Raw genomic sequence first — 20,899 nt, 5'->3', positions numbered from 1 at the left:
GATGGCTCATCCTCCGACAGTGGCAGTGCTGTGGGCTCAGGCAAGAGACGAGTGTTGCAAAGCTGGTGATCTTTGGTAGGATGCTGCCACGGCCTCAACTGTTGTGCACACTCTGGGAGGTGGCAATGCAGTTACAGGCAATGGTGAAGTCTGAACATGGTGTTCAAAGCTTATGAATAGGGGTGTTGCTGCCACCTGTGGTAAGCTGGAGATCTTCTGTCAGTGTCTTCTGTATCTGCCAGGACATGGCTGTTGTGGGGACTCAGGAATTGCCCCTCACGTTTCTGATCAGATGCACAGTGTGTGTGTATAGAGGCTGGCTACAGTGGCTGCCTGAGTGGGATGGGGGAAGACAGCATTTGCTGTGGCAAAGAGGAGGCGGCGGCAGCACCTGCTGCCTATTCTCAGGGAAGATCCTATCACCAGCCCCCACCTGCCCGCAAGCCTGTTGTAAGGTACACATGTGCTTCCTGGCCTATTGTGGCTTCTGCTGTGCCTTTCGCTGTGGGTACTTTTGGCTCTGGGGTACTTTTGGTAACTGCCCAGTCACATCTCCCTGCGTATGCATGTTTTTGGGTGGGTGGGGGCCTACAATAGCCTGCGTGGATTTTTGCCAGGAGTGCGTGCCATGAGGAGCAGGGTGTGATGGTGATCTCTATGACCTGGTCCTTCCCTGTCGGTGTTGTGTTGCTTGGTTGGTACCTGTAGCTGGGAAATTGGTGTAACTGAATACACGTCATGTGTTGACTGGCTGCTGCACTAGGCACTACTGGGAACACCATGTGCACTTTATCTCGTTTGTTTGCATTCCTGTGCTTGTGATTGCCAAGATGCTACCCATGGGCTATATGTGAGCAGCCTTACAATTCCTTTGCATCTGATTACGGGGCCCAAAAACACTCTCTGTGCATCAACAGAAGGCCACAGTTCCCATGGTGATGCTGGCTAAGCTGGCTCTCCTGTAGTTTTTTTCCCCATTTCACCAGAATGGGCCCAGCCTAGAAAGCATTTCTCTCCACCTAGGAATCCTGAACGAACTCTGGATCTGACATACTATATGTTGGCTTAATAGAAGCTGAGGTAATTTATACTAGTTCCTTGTGCTCAGGATCACTCCCTTAACTTTGTAAGCCCCCTCTACCTCCTGCCCCTTTTTGTGAAATCTTTATAATGTTTAGGGGTTACTTTGAAGTTTGACGCCATGTGCCCATGATTGTGAGAAATTTGGACACGCCTAAATCGGCCATCGCCTGTACAGGAAAGTATTTTGTCCAGTACAATCGCCTTTATTATTTATATACAGACTGGATAAAAGAACAAATAAAATCCTTTCAACAGAAAATGGGAGAAATAAGATCACAATTAAAAGTATTTATGAATCAGACTTTATTAGAAGTAACGTAATACGAAAACTAAGAGTCAATATGTTTTAAATGCATCTTTGTCATAATCCAAAGAAAGCACTTTTCAAATATCACTTGCTGTTGTATGTAAAAAAAACAAGTTGCCCAGCATATTTGAAAAAGTGGACAACAAAAGGCACAAGAGAAATTTCCAAGGGACAATGGAATTATTTATGGGGGAAATTAATAAATATAGAATAGATTCTACACTAGAGGAAAACTGATTTAAGATGTTATCACAATGAAAATAAATACAACAATTTATTTATTTCATAAAATTTATATACTGCTTGATTGTAAAACAAACAAACCTCAAAGCAATTTACAGATTAATATTTAAACAATCAATAAAACTCGATTTATTGCTGGAAGTGTGGAAACAAAAGTGTTTTGACCATTATTGGTGGTCCTGTGTTTATACTGAAACAGAGGAGTTGCTAGCTTTTGTCTCTCCAGATGGTGGATGCCAACTCCTATTAGCCTCAGTCAGCATCAAGGATTCTGGGTGCTGGATACCAACAACATTTAGAGAGCCACAGGTTACCTACCCCTATAACTAGATTTGTTTGGAATCAAATATTAAAAACTATTAATTTCAGCTTCAAAGTCTGTGTTTGGATCCCCAAAAATATTCCCATTAACAATATTTAAAAGGAACTGCACCCAAAGATAAACAATAAAATAATTTTATGATAGGTGCAGAAATACTGGAGGTTATGTGCTCTTAGGTAGGTAGGTAGCTGCTAAATAAATAAATATTTAGCATTCTTACATACAGCTTTTTGTAAAATCATGACCTCAAAGTGATTTATATCAAAACAAAACAATATCAAAGAATCACATAAACAATCAAGATGGTAAATTATAGTAACACTACTACTTTTTTTTTAAGAAAAAGTTAAATTCAATAAATTATTGCCTCCAGGCACTGGTTCAACACCAACACCAAATTTCATATGGATTGGATGGTATAGAGAGGTAGAACTTAGTGTCATCAGAATGCTGATGACACTGGCCTGTAAAACCCCAATAGCTGCCCCCAACAAATTCATATAGTTGTTAAACAGCATGGGAGGCAGGATAGAGCCTTACAATGTTTCAAAGGACCCAGCAATGGGGTCAATCAAATATTACCCACTGTTACTCTATGAAAATGACCAAGAAGGCAGAAGCAAAACCACTGTGTTATCAAGGCCCCAACCCACAACCTGCAGAGTCACTCCAGAAAAAGACCATAGTCAATGTTATCAAAAGCTGCTGAGAGAAAGAGCAGGATTAATAGGGTTGCACCTCCCTCATCTCTCCCTTGATACAAGTCATCAATTGGAGTAACCAAAGCTATATTGGTGCCAAAAGTGGGAATAAAGCTGGACTGAAATAGATCAAAATGCATCTTTGAGGGAGAGGGTCTGATAATCGTGCCTGTCACCATGAAAGAGATTGCGGTGTGTGTCCCCACCTTAAGAGGCCCTCCCCTGGATCCAGAAGATATTGTGCAGCTGCAAATACCCACTTCTTGAGCAAGGTGTTCAAGAAGGTTATGGCGCTACAGACAAGCTTGATGAAATATAGATTATTTATCACCCCATAGGCCCACCCAATCAACACACTTCAGCTAGTTCATATAAGCAGATATATGCAAGGGTTGAGAGCAAAAGTAGTTGGCAAATTATAGAATTCAGCTGTCTTGCATAAAATAACTCAGACTTTCTGGGTGGGTGTGATATTTTTGAAAATCAAGATATTTTTGAAAATGAGTTTTCTGCATGGTGCAGGAACACAATCAGAGTTGCTAGAGTAGGAAACCTGTTTCCATTGTTGTAACTTAGTGCTTTCACATGCAAATAGTACCTCTAGAAATTTGAACATATAGCTCTGCTTCCTGAGATAATTTAATGCAAGATGCCAGGGACTGAACCAGGAAACTCAATCACTAAGCTCTGGCCTCTGCCTTGAGAGTGTCACGTTTGGTTTGACAGATAGACTGTTTTGACTTAGACCAGGGAAACGTAAATTCAACTCTCTACTCATTCATAAAACTCACTTGAGTCAGACATACAAACTTGTTCTCTCAAACAAACCTTTGGCAGATTACTTTTACTGTATTTCACTGACAAAAAAATTAGTATGAGATTGTACAAGATGGCCAGATAACAACATGCAGGACCATCTATACTATACTGCTGCAAGAAGATTTGAGGTGGTGAGCTCTTTGCTATATTAACAGTAAAACTGAAATTGTCCTGTTTTGCTTGCATAGCAGACTTGAATTACTCCAAGGTGCATCAATTGTAATGCCTGCCCTCCTGCCACACCACAGCTGTGACCATTCCATGCCAGTTTTAGAAACAGAGATATGAAAGCTAGGAGCTAAATGGCACATTAAACCTAGGTTATGGGTGCAACAAAAAAATGTCTAGGTGCACTTTTTAATAATAAAAATACAAAGCTGAAAATGAATGAACTGCAGCTAAAATATTCTATCACTTTTCATATGGTCTAGCCCTTCTCCTGCCCACCCCACTAATATTCTTAAGAGGGTCCCTTCTCCAATCTTCAGAGAGTAGCTGGAAGTGGGGAGGCAGTTTTAATCTGAAATTTTAGGTGCAGCACTGTGCCCAAAGCTCAGAAACTGCTCTCACTAATCAAATTCCCTGTTGCAAAATGTGCCTAGAACAATGGGAGTTTTGAATGCAGTTCCATGCACAAACATCAAATTTCCCTGTAGGAGAGACAAGTACAGGAACAATCCCTGGCCACTACAGCCACAAATACATGTGTATTTAACATTTTCTAAAATTCAACACACATTTAAAAGATAGTAAAAACCGATGAGGCAGTAGAGATTATATGGAGAATACAATTATGCAAGACCATCTCCCAACTGTCTTCACTTCATTCCAGAGCTCCAGGTTCAATTCATTAGCCATGCATCCATTTTGTAATCTGGCAAGCCTGTCACACAAGATTCTTCTTCCTCTTCAGCTGTCCTTTATCCTCCCCTGTCTAAGCAACCTTGCCACAAGCACATTCTTCACTGCAGTGACTGACTGGAAATACCCCCAGGTGGTGACAATTTGCCATGCAACTGCAATGGCTGTAAAGGGGCAGCTGCTCAGCTCTAGCTTCACATAGCAAAGGCCTGTTTACTTTGTACAAAGAATCGTAGAGTTGGAAGGGACCCAAGGGTCATCTAGTCCAAACCCCCGTAATGCAGGAATCAAATGAACGCCTCTTATTTACAATTGTCCTACAATGGCACCATCTTTACAAAGCCACTCCCTAATTATGCCATTTCATCCACAAAACCATTTTTAGCAAATAAGCTCTGCTTGTATCTAAGTGGTTCTGTAATAAAAGCTTCTTTCCAATATTACTATTTCCAATATTACTATTTCCAATATTACTATTTTATTATTTTGTAGATGCCTACTCCCATTTTATTTTATTTATAATATATTTATTAGCAATTTTTTAATTTAGTTACAATTCCAATAAACAATACCATATAGCATATCTTTTAACATAATCTTCTTAACTTCTTTGGACTCCCTCACATCACCCGCTCCTGTGTTCCTAGCCAAAAAAATTTTTCCAGCAAATTTATCCCCTTATTTCGATTCTTATTTTCCAATATTGTATCTCTAATTTTTAATATCCTTTATTCAAATCTTTAAAAATTAAATATAACTTAAAAATTTTCCAAAAATTTGTCTTTTCTTAAATTTAACTTATCTTCATATATCACTTCCTCTATCTCAATGGTGCCCAATTGTTTACATTCTAGCATCCTCCTTAACATTCATATAATTTACAATATTTTTGTAGATAGATCTTAATTTTTTTTCCCATTTTAAAGCTGTGTGGAACAGTGGATGACAAAGTTGCTCACAGCAGTTGGTGCCCTAGGCACCTCTGGGGAGCATGATCTTCCTGATTTCTTCAGGAACATGGTGAAGGAAAAGGGGTACAGGAATGATCCTGATGTCCCTTCCAAGAGCTCAGGGTAACAGAAACAAGACACCACATCTCCAAAGTGCAGCAAGGAGGACATCATCATGTGAACCACAAACTGTGTTTGAATTACAAACCTACCTACCCACAAACAATTAAGCTTACTTCTTCCAACCCAAATTGCAGCAAGGACGGCATTTTCAGTGAGGTTTGCAGGGAGAGTTTAACACTTCCCTCATCAACTGCAACCCCCCTTCCTGATTAGCCCTATGGCAATTAGGCTGGCAAAAAACAACAAACAGAAGGGTTTTTGCAAGCCTAACTGTAGTAGAGGAGAGGTGAGACAAGTAATGATGCTTGTCAGGGAGGCCCCTGTGGCTGCCCAACCCTGCTGTGTTACGTATAAAGAAGTCAGAGTTGAAGTTCATATCCAAGCTGAAGGTCTGCATAGTAAAGTCCTCATCCTTTCTCATAAAACAATTGGGCTGGAGTAGAGCCATGCCCATGGACTTTGGAAATGTTGCCATAAGAATCACAGGAGTCAGAACAGAATTGGAAACCTAAGTTATTTGTACTGTGAAAGTCTCTGTAGACACTGGTGGCATGATCTAGTTTCAGCAATTTTTTATCTGCTACTAAGAATTCTGCAGGTGCAGCAGTGGAAAAAGGGACACAATCCACCCTGGTGTAGAGTCGCATGGAAGTCTATGTCTCAGCCTCAATTTTAAAATTAATGTGTAGCAATATCAGGGAGTACATGCAAAGCCTTTGCAGTGAGTGAAGCTTTAATCTCTGCAACTGCTTCCACCCAACACTCAGTACTCAGAGGGCCTCTAGAGCACTTGACAACCTGACTGTACACATGGTAGATTGGGGCAAATAATCTCTCTTAAATCCCCCAAAGCATTGGCAAAGGAGGCTGTGCTTAAGCCACTAATTTTTAAAGAGTTGACGCTCAGCCTTGAAACAGCACTCAGGCAGAAAAATACGACAACACAATTTGAAATGAAACAAACTTTTCTCAGTTTTGCTTGTTGGCATTTATAATTTAACACCTCACAGGCAAAGGCATTAGTGCCTGAAAGATCAGGCCAATGGCCCGTCTAGTACAGTGATACCTCGGGTTACATACACTTCAGGTTACATACGCTTCAGGTTACAGACTCCACTAACCCATAAATATTACATAGGGTTAAGAAATTTGCTTCAGGATGAGGACAGAAATCGTACTCTGGCGGCGCAGCAGCAGCAGAAGGACCCATTAGCTAACATGGTGCTTCAGGTTAAGAACAGTTTCAGGTTAAGAATGGACCTCCGGAACAAATTAAGTACTTAACCCGAGGTACCACTGTATCTTGTTCTCACAGTGGCCAACCAGATCCCCACGAGGTCTGAAAACAGGACCTGAGTGCCATCTCACTCTTCACAATTGTAATTATCAGCAGGTGGCAATCAGAGGCATACTTGCTTGATACACCATGTCCTCCCAACTGTCACCTTTCCATACAACCTTTATTCTTACCAAGGTTTCCTTGCTCAATGGTCAGGACCACTTCATCCATCACCAAAGCTCGGAAGTCCAGGTCCTCTTCACAACATTTGGCCTTGAGTGCTCTCAGGATTTGTTGTTGAGGGTAGTCTTCCCTAATACGACGATCCGTTAAAAACCAGAGCCTGGGAGCAACCGAACTACACATCTTGAACTAGTCCCACAGACGTCAGGTCTCCTTTGAAAGGAATGTCTAGAAAATTAAAGAAAGAAATTTAGCACACAAAAAGGTTTCTATCTTTCTCATTTACTACTATTTATTTGTATACAACGAGTAATGCATGTGATCAATTTAATCTCAATCCATTTCAATCTAGACTTCAATTTTGCACATGCCACACTGCTCAGAATGATTACATCCTGAGTGTTCTTAAAACTGTCACCTTGGCTTACAGCATCTATTTGAAATCCCAACTGTGTTACTGAGGAAGATGAAAGCTGAAACATTTAACTAAACTGTCTTTGATACAACTGTTTCATCAATCAGTTATTTTTCATATATAAATAATGTTTGACAGTATCCTTTTAGGATCCAGGGCCTACTTAGGCTGTTTGGTTGCTTTAAGATTGGCAAGCAACACATATTTACTTAGTTCTACAGCAAAATATGGCAACATCAGGAAGATTAGTAACACTACTAAAAATGCCTTCACTGATAATCTCACATACCATAGAGGGAAGGAGAAGAGAAGAGGGAGGATCCCTGTTCCTAAGGAGAATTTAATCATTTCCATGAACCATACATGCCAAACCTAGTATGAAATATCTCAAGGATTTAATACTAAGGTGGGGGTAGGTTGGTGAAAGGGCCCATATAATGAAAGGACGCCTGACTGGCAGTCAGACATTTTCATTTCAACACAGAAAGTGGGGCAACAAGAATGAGATGTACCCCTATCTGTACAGCCCCACCACAGGCACCCTTTCTTGGTCATGCTGGAGTGTGACAAAAGTCAGAAACCTGAAAGTGGGTTTTATTACAGAACTGCGGAAGTTGCCCTATAGTTTAAGATGTATTGGCTTTTCAACACTCTTAGGTTTTATAATAAAAATCTTAAAAATCAAATACAGTTTGTCATATTGGTATGAAATCTGACACGAAGACTCAACTTGATGAGAGGTATAATTTGGCAAAGAAAGTTCTAAAGAAAATGGCTGAGTTTCTGTACTGAGGTCCAAGGATCATACATATTCTCTTCCTGCCAACCAAATCCTCATTTGAAATGTTTAAATTATGTGTTGTATTTTTTAAATCAAATATAATGCAGGCCTGTCGCTTTCACTGGTTTGCAAATCCAGTGTGGATTCCTACAGTTACAAGTTTCGATGCTCATTTTAATCACTGTCAACTGATCTAAGGGCAAATTATGCAACATGTCTGAATGTCAGACTGAGACCAAGTGAAACCTGTTTCTCCAAGAGAAAATGACCCAGCAATGACTTGGGCAGACTATAGTACTGAATGTCAATAGTTAGAAAAAAAAAGTTCCCTGTTCCTGCTCTATCAAGGGTCACATGTTGATGGTGGGAGAAGCCAGAGCCAACATTGGGGCAAGGTTAGCTCACTTTCTCCCTGCTTACCCCACATTCTTCCTTCCTACCTGCCTAACAATATGCTAGAGAAAGTGACTGATTGTTCTTGCCAGAGGGCTTCCTGCTCCTCCTTCCATTTAGGCTTCCCCCTTGCCCTTTCCAGGCTCCTCCACCTGTATGAAATTAGGCCAAATGGGAGCAACATCCCATGTGTACAAGAGGATAACATATGTGCTCCTGCTGCATGCATTCATGCATAGTTACTGCTACTAAGTGTGTGTGTGTGTGTGTGTGTGTGCGCGCGCGCGCGCGCAAACACACACACGAGGAGTGTTTGCTGCATACATGCCAGCATGTAATAGTACACTCGTGTGTGTTTCCTGTAGCATAAAAAGGTAAAGGTACCCCTGCCCGTACGGGCCAGTCGTGTCCGACTCTAGGGTTGTGCGCCCATCTCACTTAAGAGGCCGGGGGCCAGTGCTGTCCAGAGACACTTCCGGGTCACGTGGCCAGCGTGACAAGCTGCATCTGACGAGCCAGCGGAGCACACGGAAACGCCGTTTACCTTCCCACTAGTAAGCGGTCCCTATTTATCTACTTGCATCCCGGGGTGCTTTCGAACTGCTAGGTTGGCAGGCGCTGGGACCGAGCGACGGGAGCGCACCCCGCCACGGGGATTTGAACCGCCGACCTGATGATCGGCAAGTCCTAGGTGCTGAGGCTTTACCCACAGCGCCACCCGCGTCCCCAGCTCCTGTAGCATAGGGGAGCAGCAAGTGTAACAATGGGTGTGAATCTGAACTTTTTCTGTGGATATAAAGAGAGAGCCCCATTATGAGCTACCTTTATCTTAAACATGACCTGGAAGGCATGAGTACATATCCTGATCTCCTAATTCTTAATGTAAAAATCAGTTCATTAATTCCATCTCACCCCCGAAGTTTAATGATTGTAGGGATCAGATGGGATTACCATGAGGAATTATAAAATATACATCAAGCCATCGTGTCCACGATGAAGACATTGTGTTGACTGGGTTTGATATATTGACGATAATTTCTGATTAAATCCCATAAGATTCTACATTCATGTCCTTTTGATGCCCTTTTGCCTCTACAGCCCTTTTCTCTCCCCTCACATGTCACATACACAGCAGCTGAGCAGTTGCTTCGCCAGGCAGGCATCCTGGGCCATAAAGATTGTGGGCAAGCTTATTTGAAGTAGCTCTCTAATGTATATTAATCTTAGGATGTTAATCTTAGGGCCAGGAAACAGATCTCACATGAAGGTGATACTGATTGCTATCCTCCTGGCCATCCTCTTTATCATATGTATTGATTGTTTATTACCTCCGGGGGTTGCCAGATGCTCTTCTTTGTAGTTCTCAACTTATTTACCACCCCTTTGTAGTTCTCAACTTATTTACCCCAGAAATATTTGTGCTTAATTAGTTTTAGTAGTTTAACTTTCTCCCCACGTGGGGTTTGATGAAATGCTCAGAGGAAATATGATTGGTTCTTACAAGCACTGTGTAAAAGATTCTTTTGCTAATAAAATGGCCTGGCGAGGGGTGTGGTGTATGCACTTTCTCAGAAAGCCTTGCTGGTCAAAGCCTTGTGTCTTGTTTTTAATCAGGGCCCAATCCTTCCTTTACTTTGCGAACGCAACAAATGATCATCTCCTGTAATGAACTATCAGGTTTTGCATGGACAATTGCATCTTCCTCCAAAAGGTCATGATTGAGGAAACATGCTATAAGGAAGCTATATAAGGTACAGTCATACCTCATGTTATGTTCTTTCATGTTATGTTTTGCGGAGACCTGGAAGTACTGGAAAGGGTTGCTTCCGGGTTTCGCCGCATGCGCATGCGCGCAAAATCTAATACTTGCTGGAGGTGTAAACAGGCAGAAGGGACACTGTTTCACATGTGATGGGGTTGCAAAAAAATTAAGAACTTCTGGGATATTATATATGAGGAGCTAAAAAAAAAGGTTTAGGCAAACCTTTATAAAGAAATCAGAAGCTTTCCTTTGGGGCATTTTAGATTCAAATATCCCAAATGAAAAAAAGAGAATATTCTTATATGCAACAACGGCAGAAAAAATATTAATAGCTAGAAATTGGAAAAGTGAAATCATACCAACAAAAAAGGAATGGAAGGATAAATTATTTGATTATCTCAAACTAGCAAAAATGACGGTTGCTATTAGGAGACAGCCTAATCAAAAATTCCAAAAGGAATGGGAAATTTACAGAGATTATCTAAAAAAAAACAGTGTCCCCAAGTCAAAACCTGGAGTTGCTTTGATTAATTTTCACAAATCACAACATGGATTACAAGTATGGTACATGGGAAACTGTGTAAATGAAGGAAGGATAAAAGGAGCAGTTTAACAAATAGACAAAATAGACCAGGGTTGAGGCAGACAAAAGTCTATTAGAGAACAAAAGGAATTGGGATTAAAGAATATGGTGACATAAATCCGTATGTAAGAACTTATGGATTTATGGTTGGTTGGTTGTGTGTGTGTGTGTGTGTGTGTGTGTGTGTGTGTATTCCATTTTGGTTGTTTTTGTCATTTTACTATTTTACTGTGTGTGTTTGTTCATCAAGTAAGAAAACTAATAAAAAGCAAACAGGAAAAAAATGGTTGAGGAAACATGCAAGATAACCAGTTGTTTTGCAGGAGGATCATGACCTTTAGATTTCAAAATGGGTAAGGTAAACAAAATGATAGACAGACAGGAACTTGTAGTAAGTAAACAATGGTACAAAGGAATACTCATCCAGAAAGACCCCTCCCCTCTCCATAAGAGTGCATTGGTAGAAAATTGTACTTAAAATTCCAGATTTGCAATTGCTGGGTAGCTCACAGGCTCTAATGGGACTGTGACTTTACTCTCAAGGACCAGCTTCATGCATCACCTGACCATGGACCAAGAAACAAGTGAGAGAGATGCTGTAGCCTTGCTGGTACAGTAAATCAAATGGAGAGAGCTCAACTCTCATGCAAAAGGGATAGATCTCTCATTCCTGAGTTGGGTTCCTCTTAGGGATACCTTCCCCTTTTTCTCTCTACTTTTAATGTGAGTTTGTGGCAAATTGCTGTGCCTATTCTTCAGGCTTTTGTGTGGTTAGGGATTTTTTTTTACTCTTTAAGATCAAGGTGGGTATGTACTGTATGATTTGCTACTCACTTATATGTCGCCTTGCTGCCCGAAGCAGCATCCATTATTATAATTATAACTATTAAATTTGTATGCCATCCTTTATTCGTAGCTCTCGAGGATGTTCTCAACATAAAAATATAAAAACACAAAATACCTGATAAAAAAATAACAAAAAACCCAATAACCCCCATCCCATAAACTCATTTTAAAAGGGTGTAAGATGTTCATCAGCCAGAGGCTTTTTTTATTTCATGTATGCTCCTTTTATTTCATGCAATAAACCAGTCTTTCTTTATTCCTCTGATGTGCGAACCTCTTGCTGGGCATGAAGTTACAGGTAGGAACACATATTCATAATGAACACACACACGGACTCCAGCAAAAAATCCTAAATCTCTTGTGAGTGTGTGCTGAGAACAGCTCATAACGGAAGAGTTTCTATTCCTTATTTGTCTGCCCACCTGTTCCTCCACTGCTTCATTCATGCCACTGAACAGTGCAGTGCCAGTACCTCCCCAAAGCTCATCAAACCATCTTCTGGGACAACAATGAACTACTCTGGCAGTGGGAAGCCTTTTCTCTCTGGTGTGCCAAGATCTTTATCTGCCCAAACCCTGCAGGCCAAGTTTGACAGGTGGATAATAATGTCAGATTATAGCTAATGACTAATTTAGGCATGTCTGAATAATGTGCACGTAGTGGTACCTCGGGTTATATACGCTTCAGGTTACAGACTCTGCTAACCCAGAAATAGTACCTCGGGTTAAGAACTTTGCTTCAGGATGAGAACAGAAATCATGCTCTGGTGGCGCAGCGGCAGCAGCAGGCCCCATTAGCTAAAGTGGTGCTTCAGGTTAAGAACAGTTTCAGGTTAAGAACAGACCTCTGGAACGAATTAAGTATTTAACCCGAGGTACCACTATACATTGAAACCCAGAAGTATCCCCCAAACATCATAAAGACAAAATGCCTCACAAAGAGGCAAAGAAGGCTTGCATGTGCTCCGCTGACATGCACGGGTTTTTTTTACACCTCTGAAGTGTGTTCCTAATAGAAGTCACTTGGAAACGAACTTCCAAGTGAGGGCCACACCTTCACCTGCCTCCCACCTGATATTGTATATGGTATTACGGCCAGGGGAGGATGGTTTGGGAGAAACAACTCCACACACCAGATTAGGACACCTGCTTGACCTTATTTAGCTCACAGACTACGGGTTTCCCCAATCATGGATCACACTGTATGCCTAACACACTTGCTGCACTATTGGACAAACCAGGAAGCAATAAACAGGAACTAAAAGGGGATAATAATAAAAAATAGCCTAACTTGCAAGTTTGGTATAAACATTATTATGATAAAATATATGATGGGGGACTGCCAGCCCTGGGACCTAATTAGATCTACCAAGCTTCACCATTTCAGCCAAGTCATGTCCAGTTGCCCTGCATCGGTTGTCATATGAGGCACCAGGCATGGGACAGATGAAAGCCCAGCTCAATATAAAAAGGGTGTCCAGGCACAAAGCCCTATTAAAAATGCAGGGCAAAAACAGCACTTTTAAATGGGCTTTTGAAGGCCCCTGCAGGTAATAAAAAGTTACCTGGCATCACCATGATGTCAAGTGTTTGCTGTGTGAATGGCTCTGTCCCCTTACTAAATTTTATCCGCATAGGGAGGGGAAATAATGACCTGGACCGCTGGCCAGATTCAGTCCCCACCCCCTGATATATATAATGAGTTTTCAACACAAAGTGGTTTCATTTCTAACTAAATAATACAGTGGTACCTCCGGTTACGAATTTAATCCATTCCAGAGGTCCGTTTGTAACCCGAAACCGCTCATAACATGAGGCACGCTTTCACTAATGGCACCTCCTGCTGCTGCCGACGCACGACTTCCGCTCGCATCTCGGGGCAAAGGCCGCAACCAGGAGCATCTACTTCCGGGTTAGCGGAGCTCGTAACCCGCAGCGTTCACAAGGGGGATAGTACGTAACACGAGGTTCCACTGTAGAAGCAAAGTGTAGTTAATTCTGCCATGCCTCCCACCCTACTACAAGCCTCAGCTACTTAAAATGAATAAAGTCACTCACAAAGCCTCTCTTTATCTGTCCTTCACTAGAAACTTGTGTCACCTTAAGGCTCTGTTTAAATACACTCATAGTTGCAGACACCATGCCTCACACTGACATTGCCACACTTTCCTGCAACTGTAGTTAAGATGACTCAGGAGGTTTTAAGGCTGGTCTGTTCTTGCTTGGTTGAGTTTAAGCTGGTTTAAACATTAAAAAGGTGGGAGAGATACCTTCTTGCATTTGCATACAACACTTCCCATATATAATCTTCATGCAAAAATGCTGCTCACTATACTGATGTGTTTAGCAGAAACATATGGGGACCAAACCCAAAGTTGTCCTCAGAGGTTAATACACACCTAGGTCGCACTATTGACACCTACTGAAGAATTAGTTATTAGTTATTCCACAATAATAATCCAACTAGCTAAATAGTGACTCCACTCCCACTTTTCAGACCTTTTTATAGGTACTGCACAAATTCAAAGTCACAATAGTTGTTGAAAGTTCAGGTCAGTGAGTGTTATGTATTCTCTGGATTAAAGAGTTTAAGGCTGTGATCTTGTGCTTGGAGTACAAAGCTGAATGGGAACATAAAAAGCAGTTCGCTATCAAAAGATCACAACACAAATGGTCACCTGGTCTCTAAAAAGCCTAGCTTATTGCTGTCACAAGCCACTAAGAGCACTATTGTGGAATTTTGACTGCACTGGATAAGGCAGTTATCTCTTGCAGTCTAGTCCTTATAAAGTGAGCATTAAATACATCAAAATGGCCATCTTAAGAGTAGCTAGAGACCTGCAAATCTGCTTTTTATATACAAGAAACATTTTCAAGCCTATACCCATATAACCAGTCTGCTTTAAGACAACAATGGTGCAAACATTGGAGAACCTAGTCTCCGTGGACCATCAAGCCATTTTTCTGTCTCCTTTTAACTGACAAGAACAGAAGGAACTGTTATTATTATTATTATTTATTGAATTTATATACCACCCTCTACGCGCAGGAACTATTGTTCTGACCTAACTTCTTCTGTCTGCAGTATGAGATTTTGCAGCAAGAATGCAACCAAACAGATTTTATATGGAGCTCTTGCAGCAATTTTTCAATCACATAGTATTGTTTCTCAACCTTAACATGCAGCAGCCATAAGCTGTAATTTTTTTACCAAATAAAACAAAATCAAGTATTCCTTTTCTATGCCAGGCAACAAAAATGAGTAAGATGTTTCCAGATGTTTTTCACCACTAGACCTGAAGGCAATTTATAAAATGTACACCACTTGGTATGAGATCTAAGGCATGTGATTTGTGATTGTGACCTATTCCTTAATTGTCTGTGGAAAAATAAGGGGGATGGGTGAGGAGAAAAATCAGCATTAGTTCTTTGCCTACTACTTGAGACAGACCCAGTTCCAGGATTCACAAGCATCTACTTAAACTGAATATAGTAATTTATTTATTTTTGTGAGTTTCCATGTATATTTTGTATCTTTCCTTTCCACTGAGGCGGAAGCAAAATGGCATGAATATCCTGTTAAGAAAACAATCTACAGTAGCCTTTACCTAACCTCATTGCATTGCACTATTTTATTCTTTAACAAAATTTGTAAACCACTTGATTGTAACGAAACCTCAAAGTGGTTTACAAAAAATATCAATAAAAGACAGATAAAAACAGGTGTTTTAGAAAAACCTAAAACAAACCTAACTAGAATCAACAAAAAACAGATTAAAACACATTTAACTTCTTACATGTCTAGATAGGCTTGCTTAAACAAACATGTTTTAATGCTGTCTTGTATACTGCAAGCGACTATTATCAAAGTAAGAAAGAGTGTTTTATCACTAGAATGCATCCTGAATTAGTCAATATAAACTACTGTACAACACTAGTGCACAACATCCATCACAATAGGCATAGTATACATTGCATAGTCATAAGAACACGAGATTCTGGTGATGGGGCAATGGATCTCTGCAGAGACTTTGTGTAACTACAATGGGGTATTGTGGATGAAATTCAGCCCAATTGTCTTGGTTTGTAGAGAGGTTTTGTCTGTGCTGCAATATTATCCTTGAGTGTCCATGGGAATGAATGACAGCCAGTCACCTATAAGCGTGAATTAAGCATAACCCCTGATTTCTTTGCCATCAATTTGATTTTGATTTGATTTTAATTAATTTTATAATGAATGTTTTTAGAATGTTGGATTATTTTGAGTGTTGTTAGCCGCCCTGAGCCCAGCTTCGGCTGGGGAGGGCGGGATATAAATAAAATTTATTATTATGATTACCAGAAGGGCTTTTTTTGCAACAGTATTCTTTTTTTGCTGCATATGGCAGCCATTTTGTGCTGGCGCCCACGGCACTTTTATCAATATATCAATACCAGCACCCCATTTTGTTATGAAAAATGCACTGCTACCAGCAATCCCTTTTTGTGGAGGGAACTATGAAACTTGGGTTCAAACAGTAATGAGATTGACAAAGGTATGAACACCAGAGCCCACCTAAATAGTGTGCAGTATCTCCAGCTCCCAGGCTTTCTGAAAGTAAGTAGGGAAACAACCAGTGCACAATTTAAGAGGATGGGAGCAGTAAGAACTGATATTTATTTAATAGGGAGAGGAATCAAGAGAAGCCATTTATGTAGGTATACAAATTAAAGTCTCTAAGCAGCAGAACTGGAGTATATGGATCCAATAATGGAGCATATACAAAAGTGAGCATTCAGAGACTGTAAGATCTGCCTATGTCTACCTAGTCCTCGAAAGCAGGGATGGGCCTCGAGCCGTTACACACACTTGGTTTGGAGCTGCTGCTGAAGAAGTGCTGAGGCCTTTGGCAGAGATCTTTTTGATCACCTGCATTTGTGGAGATGCAGATACTCTACTCTATGGTAGAGTAGCTCTACCATAGAACTATGGCCCATGTAAAGTGATGCACTCAATGATACCACTGGAGTGGGGGGGAGGAACATGTTCTGTTGATTGCAGCGCATCGATTCAACTATGTCCCAAATTTTTTACTACATCCCATAGAATTCAATGGCAGGACTGAACAGCCCTTGTCTGGGTGGCCCTACCCCTTAATATCTCTGGCACTGGATTTTGTTTCTTGGGGTGAAACTAGAAAATTATTTTTTTAAATTACTTTAAAAAGCTAAATTGTTTATTCCATGATACATACTTTCTTCAGGAAAATCTTCAGCCACTATGATGATTAAAGCCAAACCAGACGTAATTTTCAAGTCTTGGGCACAAGACTTTTCCTTCACATATGCCAGTGTGGGCAGGGGGCAATCTGGACAAGGATCCTGCCATGAGTTCAGAAGAATTTAATCCATTGACCTCTACTGGGGCCCTGATCTGAAGATGGTGTGAGCTAATCTGTACCATGACCATAGCACAGGGTTAAAGCTCCTTAATGTCAAATTCTCAATCTGGAATGGGGATGAACACTAGCAATTTCTAGAAGAAAAGGCTTGCACTCAAGGACCAACTATATGACAAATGTGACATGTAGTTTGGCCCCTAGGCAGGAGCAACCCTTCCTATATGGCTGGGAATAGAAGTCAGCCTGATTGAATCCCACTAACCACCAGACAGTGGACAGGACCCAAAAGGTCAATTGCCACATAATGGAATTAAAATTCCTTACAACATATTCATTTAAATTACAGCCCAGTTGTGTAAATGTAAAAATAATTTAGCTAAAATACTACTTCAAAATGAGAAGATCCAGAGGAAGAAGGGACAAGTGCAGAATTTCAATACACTTAGGTAAAAACTTACATGTAAAGAGTTGGTTTAGACATAACACCAAAACACGGCTTGGCATTACGTGCATGAGTCTGGCTGGTCCCTCAGGCTCACAAACTCCACCTCCCATCTCCAGTGCCTTCTGCACAGCAATTTATAACCTTCTTTCCTAGTATGAGGTAACCCATAGTTTGCCACCTCATCCCAAACCAGCAAATTATTTATGCTTATCCAGCAGAATAAACCAAAGTCCACATGCCTGAGGGCCCAGCCAGGCTTGTTCATATAATGCCAAATCATGTTTGGTATTGCCTCTGAATCACCCCAATGAAACAAATACAATTCCAAACCACATCTCAGATACTGCAAACCCCATTGGTTGAAAACTCTGCTCCATCATCTGTATAAGCAAATTTTGGTTCTTAGAACATAAAAAATATTTGATTTTCCTTTCATTAATTACAGGCTCCTTTCACAAGGTATTAAAAGCATAAAATGAAGCACAATTTGAAATTGAGCAAGCGTTAACACAACCTGGGCTGCATATTCTGGCTGTTCATCCTCTCTCCATTATAGAAACAGCCACTGCAGCCAGGTGATAAACTACACACTTCTTTGAAAGCATCTGCACATCAATACCACCACTACTCTGCATTCCTTTTTTATTTGCAAAGGACACCAGTCTGGAGAGAAAGGACTGTTTCAGCTACTATGTTTGTCCAACTGCAGAACCATAAAACATTGCTTAATCTTCCAACTCATTTTGTGTGTCCTCCCATGCATTTGGTGTGTGTGTGTGTGTGTGTGTGTGTGTGTGATTTTTTTTCCACTCACTTGTACAACTCATCCTTATTTTTTGTACCATTATACTAAGAGTCATCCCCTTATGAGATGATACAAGTCTCTGCACACCCATTCCTTTTTGCAGGTGCCAGCTATTTCCACATAAACAGCACATAAACCCCAAACTTGTAATGCACAAGGCAAGAGATACAACCCCTCTTTTCAATGTTTTACACTAACACACACAATCATCCCTGCTTCCCCACCACCACCCCGCTCACCATATTGAGGCACGTCTCTTCACCACATAGTAGAGTGGAGGTGGAGTGAAACAGAACAGAGTGAATGAATAAGTGAATAATGGTAGTGTAACTTACCCAACGCTTGGGGGTGGGAAGAGCAGCAATATCCAGAGACTGTTGCTTCAATCTTCCTTCAATGCAAAGAGGCTTTTCTTGGGACCTTCTCTCTTTCTCCCCACCCCACCCCAGGGAGGTAATCAAGTCCTCTCCGTGCCTTTTAGCTCTTCAAGCTTGGTTTGGTCACAGAGCCTCCATAAGAAAGAAGCTGTCATGTGAACTGTATTATCCTGGTACCTCAATGAGTGATGCCTAACTACTGCTCTGAAGAGTAAAGAAATGTGGGGGGACAGGTTTTATATTCCTCCTCCCTCTAATGAAGGTTGATAAAAAAGAATCTTAGATTCTGAGGATTCAAAGTACAGTAAACTCCTCTTGTGTTTCTGCTCCCTCAGAACTGGGCCCCTTAAAAAGCTGCACCTGGCACCAGCAATATCTAGGAAAAAAAGAATGAAAAGATCCAGGTTAGTTTACTACACTTAAAGCTTAACACAGTGGTGTACAACAGAAGACAAACTACATGGTTAAATTCTCAAATTACTAAAGCCCTGTGTAACCTAAGGCAACTTTAAAGGGGGAAAGAAACTGGCCTAACAGAGCTTTACATTTTTGATACAGTTAAAAAGACAAAATCTGTGCCTTGGCTTTAGTAAAAACTTGCATTCAACACCCACGTCTTAAACGGAACTACTGTCATACAGAAACGAAGTGAAGCCAAATTAATGTGTAAAACTGTTAAGCCCCCAAGAAAAGCAAAGGTCATTGTTTCAGGCACAGAGTTTGCTTATACGGAATAAGCAGAATAATTACTACAAAACGGACATTAGCACACAAGTCTGCAGGGATATTGTATTTTCTATCCGAGCTACCGTTCGTTCGTTCTTTAAAAAACAGGTATGTTTTTTTAAAGGTCCAACAGAAAGGGCTTTAAGATGACACAAGCCAAAAATACACTATACTCCCCACACAGTAGCTTTTGCAGGTCGACACAAACGCCGGAGCATCCCGCGTTCAGACAAAGAATTATAAAATAAAATATGCACGTGCGTTCCCCATCTTGAACACAGAAAATGAGTCAGAAGCCAATATCACGTCGGCAGCACGGCTTTTACATGAATGACTAACCTGGTTGCTTCTTTCCGACTCCTGTTCCTCCTCCTGTGAACAGCACTTTAGATTTAGGGTTGGGGGGGTCGGGGGGAGAGAGAAAGAAAGAGATGCGTCGGTCTTCCGACCCCTCCCTGGATTATTAGGGAAAGAGGGTTAATAAAAATAAACTAGGGGGGGCCTCAAACGGGGGGATGGGGTGGGAGAGGGGGGAAGGGGAGAAGTTACAGCAAAACGAAGAGGGCTAAACCAGCGCTTTGCGAATCCGAAGAACAAAGATTGGGGGTGGGGATGTTTTCCCCCCTCCCCTCCCCGCCCTCCTTAGTACCCTGCCCGATTATTTCCGGTGATCATGATCAATAATTGGGAGAAATTGCGAAGTACGGCTGAAAACAAAGGGGGGGGGGCGTAGACGGGTGGACGGAATCTGCCCCGCCCTCCTCGCGCGCGCTTTGAGGTTGGGGGGGGGGAAGCTTTCCGCGAGTCCACAACCCAAACCGTGAAAGTTGGGGAGGGGGGAAGGAGGGAGGGGCGACTTGCCCTCGTTTAGAAGCGAGCAATTAATGCCTCCCTCCCCCCTCGACTTTAAAGGCAGGCAGGCAGGCAACCCACCCACCCAGCTCCCGCCCCTCGCTCGCCCCCAGAGGCTGTTCTGCAGAGCGAGCCTCCTCAGAAACCGCCTCACGGCCGAGCTCTGCCTTCCCGACTGACGAGCCGGATGAGGAAAGGATGGGGAAAAGAGCAGCGGGCGGTGGGCGGGGGGGGGGGAGCGGGCAGACCTAAAGAAAAGGAAGGGAAAGGGTTAAAAGGGAGGGGGACGGGAGAAAAAGCGGGGAGGGGGGAACCGAAAGACGCGGCCGTCAGCGCGCGCGCCCGCGGCGTGAGGGGAACGAGGGAAGGCGTCGAGTCTGTACGCGGTGAGAGGGTGGGTGGGGGGAGCGGGAAGGGGCGCCTCCGCCGCCGCCGCCCCTTTTCCCTCGCGCGCCCGTTGTCTCGAAGCCCCCTCCCCTTCCTCGCAGCCAATCAGGCTCGAGGAGCGGGAAAGGCGCGCGGAGAGAGCGCGAGCGCCCCGCCTCCCCTCGCCGCCGAGCGCGCGCTCCAACTGGGCTGCCGCCCTCTGAGGTGGCTCGGATCGTTAAAAACTTGGGGTGGGGGCGCTGCGTGTTGTGAGGGAGAGACAAGGGGAAGTGAGCT

General features: G+C 42.1%; 1 protein-coding gene across 1 annotated transcript in view; it reads right to left on the bottom strand.

The window, feature by feature from the left end:
• Positions 1 to 20,819, bottom strand: part of RIMKLB (ribosomal modification protein rimK like family member B) — a 37,618-nt gene extending 16,799 nt beyond the window's left edge. The window contains exons 1-3 of the mRNA XM_083719490.1: positions 19,724 to 20,819; positions 18,617 to 19,034; positions 6,880 to 7,099 (exon numbers count right to left, since the gene is read on the bottom strand). Coding sequence (XP_083575616.1) covers positions 6,880 to 7,054 — 175 coding nt within the window. The 5' untranslated portion in view covers positions 7,055 to 7,099; positions 18,617 to 19,034; positions 19,724 to 20,819. The remainder of the gene's footprint in view (positions 1 to 6,879; positions 7,100 to 18,616; positions 19,035 to 19,723) is intronic.
• Between the last annotated feature and the right edge of the window lie 80 nt (positions 20,820 to 20,899).

Source organism: Podarcis gaigeae (assembly GCF_964106915.1).
Source record: "Podarcis gaigeae genome assembly, chromosome: 17".
NCBI classification, from domain to species: Eukaryota; Metazoa; Chordata; class Lepidosauria; order Squamata; family Lacertidae; genus Podarcis; species Podarcis gaigeae.
This window is presented reverse-complemented; position numbering and strand designations above follow the sequence as displayed.